Here is an 18,383-nt window from a genome sequence, read left to right on the forward strand (position 1 = left end):
TGCGGAACGGCATAATGTTGAACCCTGGAGGACCTATCCACCTAACCCGCCACCCTGTGTATACGACGTACTATTACCATCCCCTGGGAACGGCCATCCATCTCCATCGGATCCCTCTCAGCTCGGAATCGCTGTCTGATACGCTCGATCCGTTTTACACGGGGCCACGTACGAGCCCACGGAATGTCGGCTCGTGTGTGCGTGCATCCCTTTGACTACGTATACGTGACTATCGATAACAGGCGTCCATAGGTGTGCGCGTTAAGCCTGTCGAAGAGATACACGACGCAAGGATGCTCGATATACAAACTATTAACCCCGTCGATGCTCGGAAAATAAATGTTACAGCTACGTCGCTTTGAGCACGTGACCAGACTGCGAATAATCTTCAACAATGACTACGGAGTATTCTTGGGTATATCCCGAGATTTTTGAGTCGTTTCTTTCTTGATAGGCAGATGTTTGAAAATTTGAAGGAAGATTTCATATGGTTTGAGGATGTATTGTGATCATTTTATGGGAGATACTAGATGTTTCAATGTTTATTCATAATTTCAGAGAGATGGGGGATTTGTGAAAAACTCAGAGAGATTGAGAGGTTTGAAGGGAGGTTTTGCACGATTTTAGAAATAATTTCACGATAATTTTATTTATGGAACTAATAATTAATTTATTAAATAAAAGGATTGCAGCTACTTCAGTTATATTTACTCTTGATTACGTCTTAATCTTTTTAATCTTCCAATTATTCCTGATACCTAGTTGGAACATTTTTATTGTCAGTCAACTACGTATCCTCCATCATCATAGTATTTAAAAGGTGAAAGAAATCTCTATTTAGAGTATATTTTTTATTGTATTCAGAAAAATATGAATTTGCATAAATATCAATTATAAATTGCATTTAATATGCAACTGAAATGAAATGGAAACTACGCAAACTTATGAATCAACTTAATGTATAGTTTTGTCACAATGTAAAATCGGATCGAAAATCGACTATTTTCGCCACGTGTCTTTTCTATTCGAGAGTGTATCCCATTGCACCAACTTTTTATTCTTCATTATCAATTCCTGTCGAATGGTCGTAACGCGGTAAAGATTGAAGAGCCTCCGCACAGATAACCAATTACTAGTAGAGGGGAACAGAACCACGACAGATGCGTGTCGATGCGATGCACCGTAGCGCGGCGGCGTACCAACCATAATCGTCAGATTAAAGTCCAACTTCACGGATCGGTTAGATACAATTAAATAGATCGTGCATGATGCAGATTGCGTGGAAAGTTCGCACCAACTCCCATCGGGATACACTCGAATTTTGCGAGCAATAGATGTTCCATGCTGTGACCGATAAACGAGTGTTTTTCTTGTCGACGACATTACTGGCAGATTTCTATTGATATGGATATTAAAATATATGTCAGTCCTTCATACAATGGCTATGAAAGGAATTGGCACACCATTGTATTTACTATAGCATTAAAATATTAATTTGAACCAAACGTATTAAATTTTGTATCATTTACTAGTATTTGCATATCGCTACAAAAATTACATATTATGAAAATGAAGTACATAGAACCTGATAAATCATTAGAAAATAAGGGTATGTGCTAATATTGTATTTATTGTATATTACGTTCTTCGTCCTTAACTTAATCTCTTTCGGTAGTTAATATTTATGAGCCGAAACGTACATCAATTTCTAACATAATATCAAAGCTCCAAATTTCCTTCATTCTCAAAAATGACAACTCAACCATATTGCCCACATTTCTTGCTTCCACTATTGTATAGCGATAATCATCAGTGAAACCATTCTTCATCGGATTTCTAAATGTTAGGGGGGAAGGGCAAGTCATTGAACGATCCGTAGTCGCGATCTCCGGGCGTGATAACAGGCAGCACATGTTTCCGGTAACTCGATGAGCCAAACAATGCCGGTCAAGAAAAGAATAGAAAGATGCGTAAATAAATGTATGATGTGGTTCTGAAGCATGAATGCCGAGGAGGGCCGAGGGTGATGTATCCCCCGTTGTTGCACGGGCCAGAGGCGGCACAGCGAAGGCTCGCTGGGGTGTGAACGCAAATCAATTTGCGAGAGGAACCCCGCTGGCACGGCAACACGCAGCCACCCTTCGGTGCCCTTCGTGTTCCACCGCCTCGGGACAAGATAGTTCCAGGACGGTTGCCGCGTCCTTTCGTCGCGCCGCTGGATCAAGCCGCCTCCTTGTGAGTGACGTTAGTTAAAATCGCGCTAACAGAGCCCCGGGAATCGATCGACCGCCCTGATCGAGCCCCGGGCGACTACCATCGAATTACTACCGTGGACATCTTTTTTCTGATTCGTCTGTCCATGGGAACTGGGAATTGTTTACAGGAAGGCATGCCTTTCGTTTGAACAGTTGTGGTTGGTAAAAATGGATATGATTGATAAAGAAGAAGTTATCCTTTAATACAAGGAAAGAACGAAAAAATCAACTCTCTCAGCTGTTATCTAACAACCGATTATCTTTGCACATGCACATTCTACACATTTATCGCTAGTATTCTATATCTTTCCCTTGATACAACTATTCCTAAGATTTGGACAAGTCTATCAGAAACGTTAGATGACTATGCATCCTTTGTTTACACGATTACTTTTTGATAGTCTCAGATACTTTCTCAAAATACTATTCTTTCATAGGTATAACATTTTAGATCAAAAATATTGTTCGTTCGTTTGACTAAATCGTATAATATTTCGATGAATTGCGGTGGAATTACGATTGGATGGAAAAAGGAACAATATTAAATAAGTGTATATCACTTGAATATCTAAGTTAAAATTTGAATTATTAAATATTAATGTTCTTTTACCTCTGTAGCGCTCCAATTAAATAGTGAACATTATTTCTTGAAAGAAGTTTGATGTTTTAATATCTACTTCGATACTTTACTTTAGGAAGTTGCTAAAGTTACTAAATCTTTAGAACACTGACAATGAGTAGGTATCTATTAAAACGTTAAATTTGAAAATCTATTAAATGATTCTCAATACATATAAGAAAGAGTGAAAATACGAAATATGAGTAAACGAAATATGTCTCTGTACATGGTAACCATCCACAAAAACTGCAACGAATCACATTAATTTCTACGTCGAACGATTCGCGTTATGCAGAAGAAAAAGAAAAGTAGAAGTGATTGTAACCCCTAAGAAACGAAGCACCACGAGGCTACCGCTGGATTTGATGAAATTAAGAGGGATAAGAAGAAAGTACGTGACCCCGAGCGGTAGCCTCTTTACGTTAGTCAGCTCAACAGGATAACCGGGTTAGCTGAACAATGAAAGTAATCGAATTTAACGCCATCTCCTGAGTACACAGCCAGGATTTCCGGCAAGTGCGCTCGAAATTTGTCGTCTTTTCGAAAGGGACAACAGCCATCAAGTTACGATAGTCGTCGATGAAACGTCGTCGTCAAGGATCGATCGATTTCGACAACCGAGAGAGCTTTTCCACCAATAATGGCAAACGATGTTTTCACGTCATAATTCTTCTTCATTTTCAATCTACTGATACTCGATATGAAAATAAATCGTACATAATTAAATTGCTATATAGATGAGTGTAATAATGGAAATTGGAGGTATATGTAAAATGAAAATTTTTTTTTAGAGAGGAATCCTTCCGATGAGAAATTAAGAAAAAAACAAATTAAGAATAAGAATGAAAATTTTAAAACAGGATTTTCATTTAAGCTATCTTCGAATTTCGTTTAATGATTATAATATTAATAAAATTGATAAGTTAATTGTTGGAGAAGTATTCGGGAGTACACAAAATTTATGGAGGTTCTTTGTTTTTAGAACCTTCTTAAATGTATCGCAAAATTTTATGTTCAGATGTCAAGCCGGTACCGGAAGATGTGTTGTGGACAAAGCTCACCGAAATCAGTGTCAGGCATGCCGTTTGAAGAAATGTATGCAGATGGGAATGAATAAAGACGGTGAGTAACTGAATTAAATATTAGGGGAGATATTCGATAAGCACGCGATTCATTTTATCGTGAAAATTACCTCATATCTTTTATGTACTTCGTTTTAGTCCTTATTCCTCATTATAGATTAGTATAAGAAACAATATTCGGCGAATTAAACGAATAATCTATATTTTACACATTAATGAAATGATGTAAAATTTAAAAGAATATTGTAAAAGTTGACACATTTGGGATAACTTCGTGCGAGGAATAATTCGCTTCCTGAGCAATAAACTTCCATTTTCTTCGTCGAACCAATGAAGTTGTTCAAAATGTTCAAATATGATGGAAAGCGTAAACAGTAAACCTTCAGAATTGATTTTTAGATAAAACAAAAAACAATTCTGTGAACAACGAATAAGTTTTCTTCTTTATTGAACGCTTGAACTTAACTCGTTCTAAATAGAAACTCATTTTTTTTTTGTTACGTTTTAAAGAACATGTCTCTTCCACTTCATGGATGCTGTATGGTGAGCATAAAACAATTACTTTCCTCTTAATCGACTTATGCGAGTTAATTAAAGTGAATTGAAAAAAAGTGTCGGTGTCTTTTTAAGGAAACTTCGAAAAAATGAAAAATCAATTTTCTTTGGGATAAAAGCATCCATGTGTAAATTAGAAATCAAATATCTAAAACCGACTCAGTTTAAAATCTCAAATTTCATATCATAATTTATTTAGATCGTCAATAAAACTCCCCAAAATATGTAATCCTTATAAAACATCAAAAACATAAAAAATCCTACCAAAATTCAAGCCAAAAGAAAGATTTTACGAATCATTTACATTTATTTTGCTCAAACATTTATAACATCCAAGATACCATTATTCCACCGAAACTCCTTTTATAATAAGTAATTTCTGCAAAAGTATGTATATTTCATATACATACACACTTACATTTAACATCCGCTAACTCGTTTGTGTAATTAAATAAAGAAATATATGTATCTAAGCTAATGAGAAAAATTCCAAAAGAGTTTTCTTGAATTGTTAAGAAAATTCCACGCAAATGATTTAATTTTTAAAATCAACAAACATGTACCCAGCATATCTTTCTTCTGTGGTCTTCATATCTTTCAACATCTAAACGTTTACCAAAAGACGTTTTACCAAAAGATACTTCACATCAACTTTGTCGACACAAATCGCGATTTTCGGAGCAAAAGAAAAATATCTCTCTCTCCTTTTAGAGGGTTGCCAATGCATCTCACCGGCTATCGATATATTAGATTATCTATTTCCGCAGGTAAACCCGTATTGTGGAAATCAATCAACGGCACGTTTTCTCTTTTCTCTTCGTTGAAGAGCGGAATTCGAGCGAGGGTCCTTTATGTTCGCGACATAAATAACTGGATAAAGGCGGAGCGATTGGCACGGGGTGGTTTGGTCCGCTTTGGCGGCACCGTTCGATTCAACTCTTAATGCCTTCTCAGCCAGCGAACAGGCGCACCTGCCACGGCAAAAGAGCATTTCCCCCTTTTTCCAACGTTGTTCCATCGTCTTCCTTTTCTTTTTTCTTCCGTCGCGTCGTCCCCGCGGAAACTCGTCCCGCGGCGCGCGCCAACTTTCTTATTGCCGAACTTGACGTCGTAAGAAGAAATACTTCCAATTGGATTCTGGTTCCCTTGGCGACCGGTACGATGACGTTTCTATGGAACGTCAGTCGTTTCCCCGGGAAATTAGATTGCCCAGCGTCGGGAGTTACGCTTCGCGATGAAGACCAAGATATTTCGTAAACTTTCGCGATTTCATCTTCCGATATATCAGTTTGTGTGTTGCTATTTTTCTGCAAGCAATTGATGTACATAGATCATTGTTTGATTAATATCGTTTTGTAGGTGCCTCTGCTTGCATCGTGAATAATTGTTTGCCATGATGTTGCTATTCTATTATAAATTGGTATACAGGAAGGAGATTATTTTTACACTTTTGGTATTAATTTTGTTGATGGTTATCAACGTGGGAGTGGGCGGGAATGAAGTAGGAACGAGACAGAACGATGTGGAGAAAGGAAGGCGAAGAGTGTTTCGTCCAGAACTAGAGAATGATGCTAGAAATACTAGAGAACTAATCAGTAAGTGATAGAAATTGTTGAAATGCGGAAAGGGGGTTGTTTTCATGGTTTTGATACTAATTTTGTTGATAGTTACGTTTTTAGAGGCACAACAATTTTCTAACTGATCTTTAAGGGATAGAGACAAAAATTTCAGTATTTTCCCTAATTTCATGTGACGTTAAATGGTTTCATTTTTTATCGTTTTTATTCCACAGATAAATAAAACCACGTATTTCAATACTTCTGGCAAATTTTACTTTCAACGATATGTTATTAAAATTTGTTTTTTTAGTCACCGAATGACATAAACGTCGGAACATCAACAAAAATGGATTTATATCTTTCTTGGAGAAAAAGCTAATAACGTTCGCAAAGCTTCTCTTGATGATGTTATATTTTATAATATCATAATATTAATATAAAAATACCAAAAATTATTCAATCAACTAAATACATCGAATCACTCAATATATTCAATCAATATATCTAAAATCGTTACCTGTATTGATATAATCATTCAATAAAAATATCACACTTTAAACACATTTTCCATTTCCATCAGGCGGAATAATCAAAAGTCCAGGTAACCGATCTACCATCCCGTCCATTTATCGATGGCACGTCGTTTCTCCAGGCGTAATTCCTCGTAATTACAATCGTTAATTCTTCTCGTTCGATAAGCAGAGAAACTTCTCTATCCGGTGTGAACCCTTCCCATGGTGCCGGCGTCTACGACATGTAGTTTCACACCAGGGAGATAAACGCCCTTTTACAGATCGTTTCACTCTCATTTGCGTGAAGCTCACCGTGGGAGGTCTGCCTCCCTTTTTCACTTTGCTTCTTCCGCATTTTCTGTCCCTTCCTTTCTCGCCCACCGTTATGACACAATTTGCTGTGCTCTCTTTCTCTGTACGCCTCCGCTAACGGATTCCTTGTCATCGTGCGATACACGCGCGTCCCTTGAGCAGACGCGAGGAAAGGGCGCGCGCCAGACAACGAGGAGCGCGAGGATTTTTGCGTACAAGGATCGGTCGCACGTTGCATACGTTTATTTCCCCCAATTAACCCTTCGGGGCTCGGCGACGGCCACGCGACCGTCGCTAACGACCGCGGTGTTTACGACGCCCGACATCGTTTTCGCCCGTCGCGGCCAACCGCACTATTCTCTGCATGCGGCATGTCTTCGCTGCGTGTTTCATGTTTTGCCGCTCTGCATACGCGATTTTCATCGGAGGCCAACCGCAACACGCGGTAGCGATCATTCTAACGGTTGATTTGTGTGTGGTAGATCGAGCAATGATAATTGATATCCCTTCGTTTGAAGATAGATGAAAAGATAATTTCAATATAAAATTTTAAGTGAAACAGCTCTTCTATAAAAAGACAGGAAAAACAGAAACGTGTGTAGAAGTGGTCTATCTTTCACCTACGGTGTTCATATGCGTATACATTAATTATAAAACCACCCTGTATTAACATTTTATAAAACTTATCAACGACATAATGTCACAGCGATATCCGAAATCTATTTCCAAGTTAGAAGTTCTCGAGTGAAGTCTCCCCCTAGTGTCCTTAAGTATCCACAACACCTCGAATCGCGGGTTGATGCATTAAAAAAAGAAAATCAAAGGCACGTGGAAAAAGAAGAAAAGAGAAGAAGACAGAGGAAAAAAGGAAAAGGAAGGGGGGTGTGTGAAAATAAGCGGACTGAAGAGTTAAAAAGACAAAAGGGAAAGCACGACGCGTTACACACGCGGACAAGAAAAATTTCCCGGGGACGCGACCGGCGGAAGGGCGTTTATCTTTTCCACCGGCAGGGTAAACGAGAGAAAAAGTGAGAGAGCGAGGGCGAAGCAAGGGAAGAAAGCTCCGGGAACAGAAAAAAACGAGAGAGACAGAGAGCCGGATGCAAAAGGCTTGACGAAGTAGGAGGATCCTATTAAGCCGCTCAGCAGGCAGCACGACGCGTAGGTAAAGTGAGCCGCGGCACGCTTTTTATTATTACGAAATTACTGTGCACCCGTGCCACGCTAAAAAGGGGGAAGCTGGAAAAAAAAATTCTGCTGGCCATTACACACCACTGAGTGCCCTAATCGCAACGCCATTAGCATGTGCCCGACGTCACGAGTCTTCTCTCTTGGGAATGGAAATGGATGGAATTGTCGCGTCTTTGTGGTACAGCCTTTGCGGAAAGTCGAAGATGTTGACCATCAGTATTTCCTGCCTTGAGACACGCTTTTCGAATGAAGATGGAAATTTTCAGGTGTTTTTTAGCGATAGGGGAAATGTACGCTAACATTTATAAGCGTTGGAACACTTATACAGTGGCTCGCGAAAGTATTTGGACATTTTTAGGTACTTTTAATGAATATATTACGTGTTTAATACGAACATTTCGAAACTTCATTAGTACTGTACGAGGCTGGACTATGTACATATCATGATTATATTGGCAGAGTTTGGAAGAAATTTGTGCATGTGGTAAATGATACTGGTTAAACTTCTTTATATTTTCTATCTAATTCGTTTCAAATTTCTTTGATCAGATTTAATTTACCATTTCCTTTTAATTTTTGCAAATATGTAGTTTTTGCGAAGCTTTGCTGATTTTTTAGGATTAACAACGATTGCTAATTTTTCAATTATCATTATTACATCATCGAACATGGTGCACTGGTAAATGTCCATTTTATGTTTTGAGTAATTTGGTTCCCCACATTATTCGAAGGCATTTCTGAACATAACAAAGATAAACTAATAAAAGGAGAAAATAGGTGCAGTATGTTCTTCATTCAATGTTATTAAAATATAAATATTCGTGTTATAACTTATTATGAATAACCTTTTGTTGATTTGCCCTCTATAGAATACCAAAAACAATATTGTTCCTTTCGCAGTTGTGTAAATATTTCATGATGCTCTTATCAGACCACACTGTGTGACAATACGAAGAAAGGAACTTAAACATAAATCGCCACACCTTCTACATCAAAATTTAAATTGAAGTCACTAATATACAATCTTTCGCTTTTCTACTTATGTTAAAATAGAACACTCCAAAATTCCAATTTTCATTTTGCCACTTCATTCCTTTTTTCTATTTATCTTACGATTCAGTTTTATACCAGAACACCCCAATATTTTGTCTATATTTGATATGCCAATATAATCAAAATTTAAATTTTGATATTTAACACACCATTTTTCATTTTCCTGCTTATCCTAAAATTCACTTTTGTAGTGAAACACGCCAAACATCAAAAGAATAATACTTTGTCTTTATTTCACCCCTTAATGTATCCTTATTATCCTTATTGTGCCCCTAATATAATCATTTTCGAAGGTCAGAACGCCAAGTTAAGCATTAAGCAAACAAAGCAAAGCCCTTCTACTTCCCATTTCGATTTCGCGTATTAATTCAATCCTGATGAAAATACACGTCGCTGAAAATACGAGAAGGGAATATTACTCCATTTTCTGGTAGTCTACGGTGCATAAGGTTTCCAGAGGTGGAACCTCGTCTTCCGTTAGCTGGCAGCCGAATGGGAATTATCGAACGGCAATATATACAAACAATAAACGCGGCTGATTCCTACACGTCTGTTAAATTCACGCTTGTCAGTCGCAGGCCACTGGCGTGATATAACGCTGCGTTACGTGAGTTTGACGAGAGGGTGGTGGCCAATCGTTTGTTCCCCGATTAATCTGGCAAGACTCGTCGAACCAGCGAACTCCACTGATATTTCAATAACCAAGAAACTCTACAGGGGAGAGGATATTCCATGTAACGAACACAGTGGAGAGACATTATCGAGAGACATACCATGAACGACGCTCGATTGTCTGGTTTAGTTGATCGTTTTGTTCTCTCAGAACGGAAACCTTGTTCTTGGAATTGCGCTATTGCATAATATTATACACGAACATTACTTAATTTTAGCTCAACTGGAAAACATGCATCGACAATTATACTGATAATACTTATAAAGGAATTATTATGTTAAGAACTAGAATTATCTAAAATTTAGTACCATGTTTCTTATAGGTCAATTACTATATTAAAAACTTCATCTATCTAAAAATTTAGATATATGTTTCGAAGCGTATAAAGAATAAAAAAATATTTGAAGTTGAAGTTTATTTATAGATTTAATAAATAAAGATCGTTTAGATGATTTATTAATTTTTTTTAATAGATTTCAGATATTTCTATAATTATTATTATTATATTGTTTCCCAAATATAGAACGTTTTTCAACGTAAAATATATAATGGCTTCCTCACCCCTTCTCTGATAAAAATACACGCCACTATTTTTATCTTCACGTTCGATACGTCGAAGGAAAACAATAATCTTGATCTGTTATCAATTTGTAAGGTTAAAAACCTCGAACAAGATTGTTCGTTTCCTTGAGGATTGACAAGCAATTAATCACAATGTGTACAATTTCGCAAATTGTGCGCAAATTCCGAAAGACATTACGTTCGATGGCGCTGGCTGAAGCACGCGCGAGGCAGTACACGGAGGCGTGTAATTAATTCGTGGCTGCAATTAACGCCTGTTATCGACGTTACATCGAAGGTGTACGCTTCTGTTTCAGCTGTACAGAATGAACGGCAACCCAGAAACACTGCCACCATTAGACCAGAGGCTCTCGTCGAGATGGACCAGGAACGCGCGCTTCGAGAGGCAGCAGTAGCCGTCGGTGTTTTTGGGTAAGCCATTATATTTTATCCTTCGCCCTTTTAATTTGCAAATATTTGCTGATATGTGCAGCTTCACGTGGTTCTCAATAGAACACTGAATGGCTAAAATTATATCTCAAAAATATAATTCGAGTTCATACGGTAGGTAGAAAATTTAAAGGAACATTATTCCATAAAATTCACATATGCAAAAATATATAGAATTTTGAAACTACAGTACTTGTTATAATACTTAGTGGATGAAATAAATCTTTGCCTATATCTGAGCTTCCTAGTTCATAAAAATATAAATTAGTATAGATATTAGCAATCTGATAATAGAGTTCTGTGTTTGAATAAATGGACAATCAAGCACTAACTAAAATTTCGTTCTACTAAATGTAGTTCAGACAAATAGAATTCTATAATAAAAGCTACAATCAAAACTTACACAAACCAAGAATTATCTCTATAATTATCCAAGATCCTCGTTCTACTTCTTCGAACACCAAGATATATATTTTCACATATTGGATCCCGCGTTACGTGTATTTAGGTGACGCAAAGGCACGATGAATCGTCGAATGGATCCATGTGGTCAGTCATGGAGGGGGATTAAAGGTAACAGCGAGGGCTTAACGATCGATAATCGGCGATTCATCGGGAGCAACAACGATAAGAGCAAGAGAGGCGACGACGTTGTTGGCACGTTTGATCTTCTGCTGCACAGCAGCATACTTTTCGCCGTCGTGAGCAAGCGCGCTCGCGACACGCCACGCCGAGCGTGATCTATCATGAAAAATTACCTTTGACTAGTAGCCCGTGGCTGACCGTTTTTCAGGTAACCGAGTACTCAGGTTGGAACTAATGGAAAATCCATAGAGCGCCAAGGGGTGAACGTTAAAAGCGACAGCGAGCGTGCCGACGATGCTCGGCGTCGATAGCCGCAGCTTTCTCGAAATTATCGCCTTCTTTTCTCACCGTGTATCTTTTGATATGATTGCTCCAGTTTATTCTTCTATCATTAATGTTCAACTATTAACTGTAACAAATTGTAACTTGAATTGTTTCCTTTTAGCCTCCTGGCTATAAGCTTTTGCACATTTACTGTATTTGCTATAGCATTTAATTAGATCCAGTATATTAGTATATTGGCATAATAAATTTCGTATCATTTAGTACTGCCTTCACATGACTACAAGAATTTGATACTGTGAAAGTGAAATGTAGAAACTGATAAGAAAGACGGAAAATTTATTGAAAGATGTGAATACGTGTAAATACTTATTGCAGGTGTAGTTATTACTTAAATATATACTATATCTCGTGGTTATGCATACGATTATTTCTCTCAAGAATAGGATATTTGAAAATCATTGAAAAGAGATAACTCGGAGATATCTATTGTTCCTTAGATCTTAGAAAACGAGGGAAAAAGTTAGATATATATATCTCAAGATAAAAGATATTAAATTATTCGACATCACATCAAATTCTTTGCAGTAATATTTCTGAATGGATAGGATTAACCTATTAAGCAAGTCATCCTTTAATTAAAAATTAATGACGGAAGATCAACTTCAGACTAATCGATTTTAATTGTGTTAAATATAAATAGGACATAATTCATTTTTAGCACGATATAATATAAAAACAGGAAATCCATAAATATTGTGTCCAAGAGATTGAAAAGCGACGAGTTAACTCATCTTTTCCCATTAACAGGTTAAAGAATTCCGTTCATTCCTACGCAATTATGCACGATGGTATAATTACTCTTTATGATATGTACGAACATGAAATAAAAGAAGAATTTTCTGCATAAAATGTTCGAATATTTTTAGAAAAGCTGAGTTACAGAGGCGGTAATCTGAAGCAGCATTGTACATGAGGTAACAAGCTTAATTTATAGACGGTTAAACGAAGTCAGCTGTACTGACTAATTTTGCAACGATTTATACACAGAGCATTACATTTCTTATATTCTGGAATCATAGAAAGATTGAGACGATTCGTGATCCTGTAATTTCTCTATAAATAAACGCTTTGAAACAACACTACGGTTTGATAATGTCAGTATGATCGTCGAAACAATCGATTACGGATAATTGTCTTTTGTTAAAACCGAAGGCGTACTGAAATCCAGATGAATAAGAAATTTATTTTAGTTTCGTATTTACGTAAATATCAGTCTTGGGTGACATCGTAGGATAGTCGCTAATAAGATATCTCGTGTAGTTTAACAAAACGTTTTATCCTTTCGGTCCTTTCTTATCCATTCACGGCTATATCCGGATATAGATCGAATATTGAAATTGTGTAAGCTCGATCGAGCTTTATTTGCACGTTAACCTTCGATGATAGTGTTGGAAGCATTGCTGACCCACATTTCGGGGGAAATTTCACGGAAGGTGTAGCACAATGAGAACAAGAGAAACGATATCGATATTATGGCCGAACGGAAGAATTAAATTTTTGCGTGAGCTAATTATAACACGCATGTTTCGCGTGAACGATATGATACTCGTTGAAAGGAATAAATGCTGTTTATTCCATTTATAATAAGTTAAGAAAAAATACGTAGCTGTACAAATCGGTACCAACGCGACTTCTCGTTAGTTATCGATTCGCGATACGTTTCAGAGCTCATAGAAGCTCTGTCATCGGAATTGTTTTAATTCGGTGCGATTGTTAATCCGCCTCGAAAAGCGAAGCTTGACACTTCTATACAAATATATATATATTTATATATATATATATATTTCCTGCAAATTTTCTGTTGAAATCAATTTATAAAATATTTTATCTTTCTTTTCTTGTATCTTCTTTCGTTTCTTAGTTCCATTTTTCCACGGTAGTTACTAGACCGATAGTTAATTATGCAAATTCAGATTATGAATCGATGTTCGACGCGTGTGTACTTGTGCGTTTTCTTCATTACGTGTATATCTACCTATATTATTTCTATAAAAGCTATGCGCCTATACACTGTACACAATCTCGTTTTTAAATCTTACTCCCAATTTTCGAATCTATATAAATGCTAATCCATATGATTGTAAAAATCAAGCACAGTATCCCCTTGAATAATTTGGGCGAATAACGCCCTAGCCCTCGCTCTGGGAGACATCACATGCTTTTCGTTACGTGGAACCCTTTGTAAGGTTGGTGAACCTATATCTGGACTATCTCCTATATTCCTTTCCAAATGATACGTCGATATCGGTGGTAACGCAGATCTCATGTCACTTTCCGACTTGGCAAATTTCTTGATCGGCTCCGTGTACCTGACCGAGTCGTCCTCGTCGATGTCCACGATGAATCCTCGCCTCAGATTCTCCGATTTCGTTTCCCTGATGACAGAAGCGACCCGTCTCTTTATATCTGCCTTGACAATGGCGGCTTCCGTCGTGTCCCTCCTATTAGCGCTCGGAATTTTCGTCACGCTGTCCAGCATGTTCAGCAATCTATCGAAGGAGCTGCAAATCTCATCAAAAGACTGCTGGCTAAGCAACAGAAATCCGCTCGTTTCCTGTTCCTTCTCTTTCAAAGCGTTCTCCAGCTCAACCAGATTGTTCTTCATCTCGTTCAACTGCTCCTCGGCAGCCTCGCGTCGCCCTCGTTCTTCAGCCAGCAATAACCCGCTTCGTCTCGTATCTTCGAGAAGACGATCGTGTTCAGCCTTTGCTTCAGCTAATTGAATCTGGATCTTCTGAATTCTAACGGAATCCTCCGTCTCTAGATCATCCGTCATCTGCGTCGCAACATCGACCTTTATTAGTTCTAAATTCTTCGAAGAGGATCTGTCGGTATCAGCCTGAACACTATCCGTGTACGATTGAACATTGTTTTGACAAGCATCGCCCATCACAGGTTGTATGTGAGACTGGAGATCCAAATGGAGAGATATCTTCGACTTGGTCTGACCATTTTGAACGATCTGCTGTTGCTCTTGATGGTGTGGCTGTCTGTTCTTATACGGTGGAACGTGAGGTCTCATTTTCGTTTTCTTCGCGTCATTCACCAGATTAACTGTCTTTCTCCGTGCAGACTGATAAGTCCTCTTATACTCTGTTATAGCGCTACGTGGTCTGATCGGAGGTTTTCCGTGATTCACATTCTCGTTCCTCTTTCCAGTGCCTGCTGATACCACTCTTCGATCGTGTTGTGGTAAACCCAGCCATCGGTATTCAGACTTCGTATCAACGTTATTCTCCTCTAGCCTCTTGACCACCTCCTTTATCAGTGCCTCGTTCAAGTTCGCATTTTGTCTAACGTCCAGAATACTCAGAGTGTTATTATGATCCAGTAGTTCCAGAAGATCTTTACCGATCTTATCGGTCAATCCACAGCGCTGCAGGTCCAACGCCTTCAGCCAAAGACTGTCTCTCACTGCTTCGATCAGTTCGATCACCGCCGCGTCACCCAATTGAGGATTATCGTTCAGGGTCAAACGACGTAACCCAGACATTGCCTCGAGATTCGGCTCTTGGTACCTGAGTGATTGCTTCCAAGTATCGTGATAGAGCAACAACTTTTGTCTACACAACGCCGCTGCCAGGGCTGGCCCACATTTGCACGTTAAGTCACAGTAGCTGAGATTCAGTGACCTGACGCTTGGGACGTCGGCCACCGTGCGACATAAAACTTCGCAAGAGCTGTCACCGATGTAACAACGCTGAAGAGAGAGATAATGGAGCGTGTGCGTGTGTGACAGACCCACGCAAAGCACCGCCAAGCAGTCTGGCGGAAAAGGGATTCCTTCCAGCTCCAGATTAGTTAGAACCGGCGAGTTTCTGACGCACTGAGCCACGCTATGCGACAACCATTCTAAGAGATATCGAGACAATACGACAGGTGCCTTGCCCATCGTTCTAGCCTTGTCTTCCGAGTTAATTTCTTCCAATGGTTTCCGACACTGATACCTGCTGCGAACACTAATTGATCGTAGGCTACGATCAAGCGACAGAGAATTTAAAATGGGACCCCAGTCGTCCATTTTGACGCGATCGGTGGTGAAATCTAAACTATGGGGCAGTGTCACGCAGATAACTGGCAAGGGACGAAGACGTTGTTGTTTGCACAGTTCCATGTAGCAGTTGGCGAAGTTTCGGCTGTTCGGAATCGCCATCTTGGATGATGACACGGAAAACGGTGCATTGACCTTGCCTTGGTCAACTGCGGGCTTCGTGGTAGGTGACAGGGTGGCGGTGATCGCTTCGTTCAAAGATGCTAGTTCCTGGTTTAAAGAAACGATCTAGAATCTGCTTTGAATATTTTTGTACATATCGCGTGACATATTGTGTTCTGTCGTTCATGCGCACTTTAGCATTTCTAACTTTAGCATTTCATTTATCAAATATGAAACATTTTGTGAACAAAATGTAGAATATTTAAAATACAGAATTTTTTCTTTTTATTTGATTTGGTTTATTGCACCAAAGGGACAAAATTGAGGGATGGGCAGTAAATTTTGTATTCCGTTGACATTGAAATTGATAAAATAAAATAGGCTGTATAATTATTATTCAAGCTATTGTTAACTAATAGTTAGAATATCTTTATACAAAAAATAAAATTCTTTTGTTGTCAACAACAGAAGAAAGCATTAATAATGATATTACAAAAATAATGAAATTAATTTGAAATAACATTCACGATATTGAGAATATTTGAACACATATATATAATAAATTTCCCAAATTTTATATAAATGTACTCACTTTCGCTCTTGCTGCCTTGTTGGTACATTAACCGCAATTTTATCACACACCGTCATCTGCAATGTGTCAGCCTTTCCGACAATTACGACTCAAAATTAGTCTCGAAACTTTTAACAACGAATCCGTTCGCAGAAGATACAAATCACGTGTTTCTGGCACAGGACGACCTATATTCACCCACCTACCTACCCGAATTCGACAAAACGAAATTTCTACGCGGCATACGCTAAAAGTATGCAAACAAAACTCGCGAGTGAACAAATTAAAGTTGCTGCGGATCGTGCACACAATCGATGCTATTTGTCGAACCTTGTTACTTTAATCAATCGAATTCGAGATTCTAGATTAATTTTCATTTTATACGAAATAGGTGAAATAACTAATTAATAGTTTTCCATAGAAATTTTGTAGATTTAGATTTGCGTTATTGGAAATTTGAGAAAAAATAATTTTTAAATATAATTTATATTATAAATAAAGGAAAAGAAGAATGGTAAAATAATTGTAGGAAAAAACTATAAAATTTAAATATATATCAATTTATTACTTTTTAGAAATGATTTGACCAAGATTCTAAATAGAATTCTGTAAAATGTGATTTTTCAGACCACCTGTGTCTTTAGCTATGGCGAGATACACGACACCATTGCCTTTACCCACCGTTGCACCGACAACAAATTCGACGAATCCTCCAACACCACCGCGGCAGGATAATGAAGATGGTATTCGTCCATTTTATCTCTTTTTTATTAATTAAATAAATAAGAAAAAGATTTTCCAATAAATACTTTTTTATTCTTTTCCTTTTATTTTGATGAAAGTAATGCATGCTTGCTTTAACAATGGGTCATAATATTCTGCAACAGGAAATGCATCTGAAGATAGTATAGACGTAACAAATGAGGAACCATTGACACCCCAAAGAAGCGGTTGCACGCAAATTCCGCCTGTGATTCCCTCGTTGTATTCGCCTGCTAGTGCTGAAACGGTCTACGAAACCAGTGCTAGATTGCTTTTCATGGCTGTAAAGTGGGCCAAGAATCTTCCGTCTTTCGCGAGTTTGCCTTTCAGGGATCAGGTACCTTGAAACATTCAACTTCTTTCCTTACTTTTCATCTTAAACCCAATCGAACACAGAAAATAGCATTTTTTCCATTCTAATAATTATTGATTATTCATTTTATCGATACGTGAGCCTCTTAAAAGCCAAATTAATCAACTTCAATTTTTCTCAATTTCTTAATTTATGAAGAAATATTGCCAGAAAGTTACCAAAGTCATCTTTTCCTTTTCTATATTTTCCGTGTTTTTCTTTATTTTTATTTATGACGATTATGTGCAGAGTTTAAGATTGAATTTTAAAAGTTTGAAACTTAGGTAATACAAATAATTCCATTTTATTCTATAAAATTTGATAATTGAAATCACGCTACTCGTGATAGGTGATACTTTTAGAAGAGGCCTGGTCAGAGCTTTTCCTTCTGAACGCAGTACAGTGGTGCCTTCCACTCGAATCGTCGCCTCTCTTCAATTCCGCGGAACTGACTGCCTTGACTCTGTCGCCGCATCCGCACCCTCATTCCGGAATCCATATGCAAACTACCACGGGCAAACCGAGTCAAGTTGCAGCAGATGTGAGGCATTTGCACGATACCTTGCAGAGATATAAGGCTGTCATGGTTGATCCTGCCGAATTTGCCTGTATGAAGGCTATAGTACTATTTCGACCAGGTTCGTGGTAAAATTAATCGTCGTGGAAAATTGTAGTCGCGTACCAGACAACGAAATATCAAGTTCTAATTATTCAATTATTCTTCGTCAATTAATTTATCTGTACTATCATTGAATAATTACTGATTGACATGTTTATCCTCCTATTTTTTTAT

General features: G+C 38.0%; 2 protein-coding genes across 3 annotated transcripts in view; one reads left to right on the forward strand and one right to left on the reverse strand.

The window, feature by feature from the left end:
• LOC117209684 (photoreceptor-specific nuclear receptor-like) overlaps positions 1–18,383 on the forward strand; it is a 29,799-nt gene that overhangs the window by 10,009 nt on the left and 1,407 nt on the right. The window contains exons 4-9 of one of the 2 annotated variants that reach the window (XM_033451941.1): positions 3,893–3,996; positions 4,467–4,499; positions 10,690–10,804; positions 17,104–17,219; positions 17,364–17,575; positions 17,940–18,228. In XM_033451941.1, coding sequence (XP_033307832.1) covers positions 3,893–3,996; positions 4,467–4,499; positions 10,690–10,804; positions 17,104–17,219; positions 17,364–17,575; positions 17,940–18,228 — 869 coding nt within the window. The remainder of the gene's footprint in view (positions 1–3,892; positions 3,997–4,466; positions 4,500–10,689; positions 10,805–17,103; positions 17,220–17,363; positions 17,576–17,939; positions 18,229–18,383) is intronic. The other variant, XM_033451942.1, reaches the window with a different exon arrangement.
• LOC117209683 (centrosomal protein of 78 kDa-like) lies at positions 13,647–16,081 on the reverse strand. The gene has a single exon (XM_033451940.1). It carries the CDS (start codon positions 15,903–15,905, stop codon positions 13,818–13,820), a length of 2,088 nt encoding a protein of 695 aa, XP_033307831.1. The 5' UTR covers positions 15,906–16,081; the 3' UTR covers positions 13,647–13,817.

The sequence above is a fragment of the Bombus bifarius genome, unplaced genomic scaffold (genome assembly GCF_011952205.1).
Source record: "Bombus bifarius isolate JDL3187 unplaced genomic scaffold, Bbif_JDL3187 scf7180000008190, whole genome shotgun sequence".
NCBI lineage: Eukaryota > Metazoa > Arthropoda > Insecta > Hymenoptera > Apidae > Bombus > Bombus bifarius.

Bases quoted from the DNA above. Each gene is read 5' to 3' on its own strand.
- LOC117209683 (XM_033451940.1), bottom strand. From the start codon at position 15,905: ATGGCGATTCCGAACAGCCGAAACTTCGCCAACTGCTACATGGAACTG.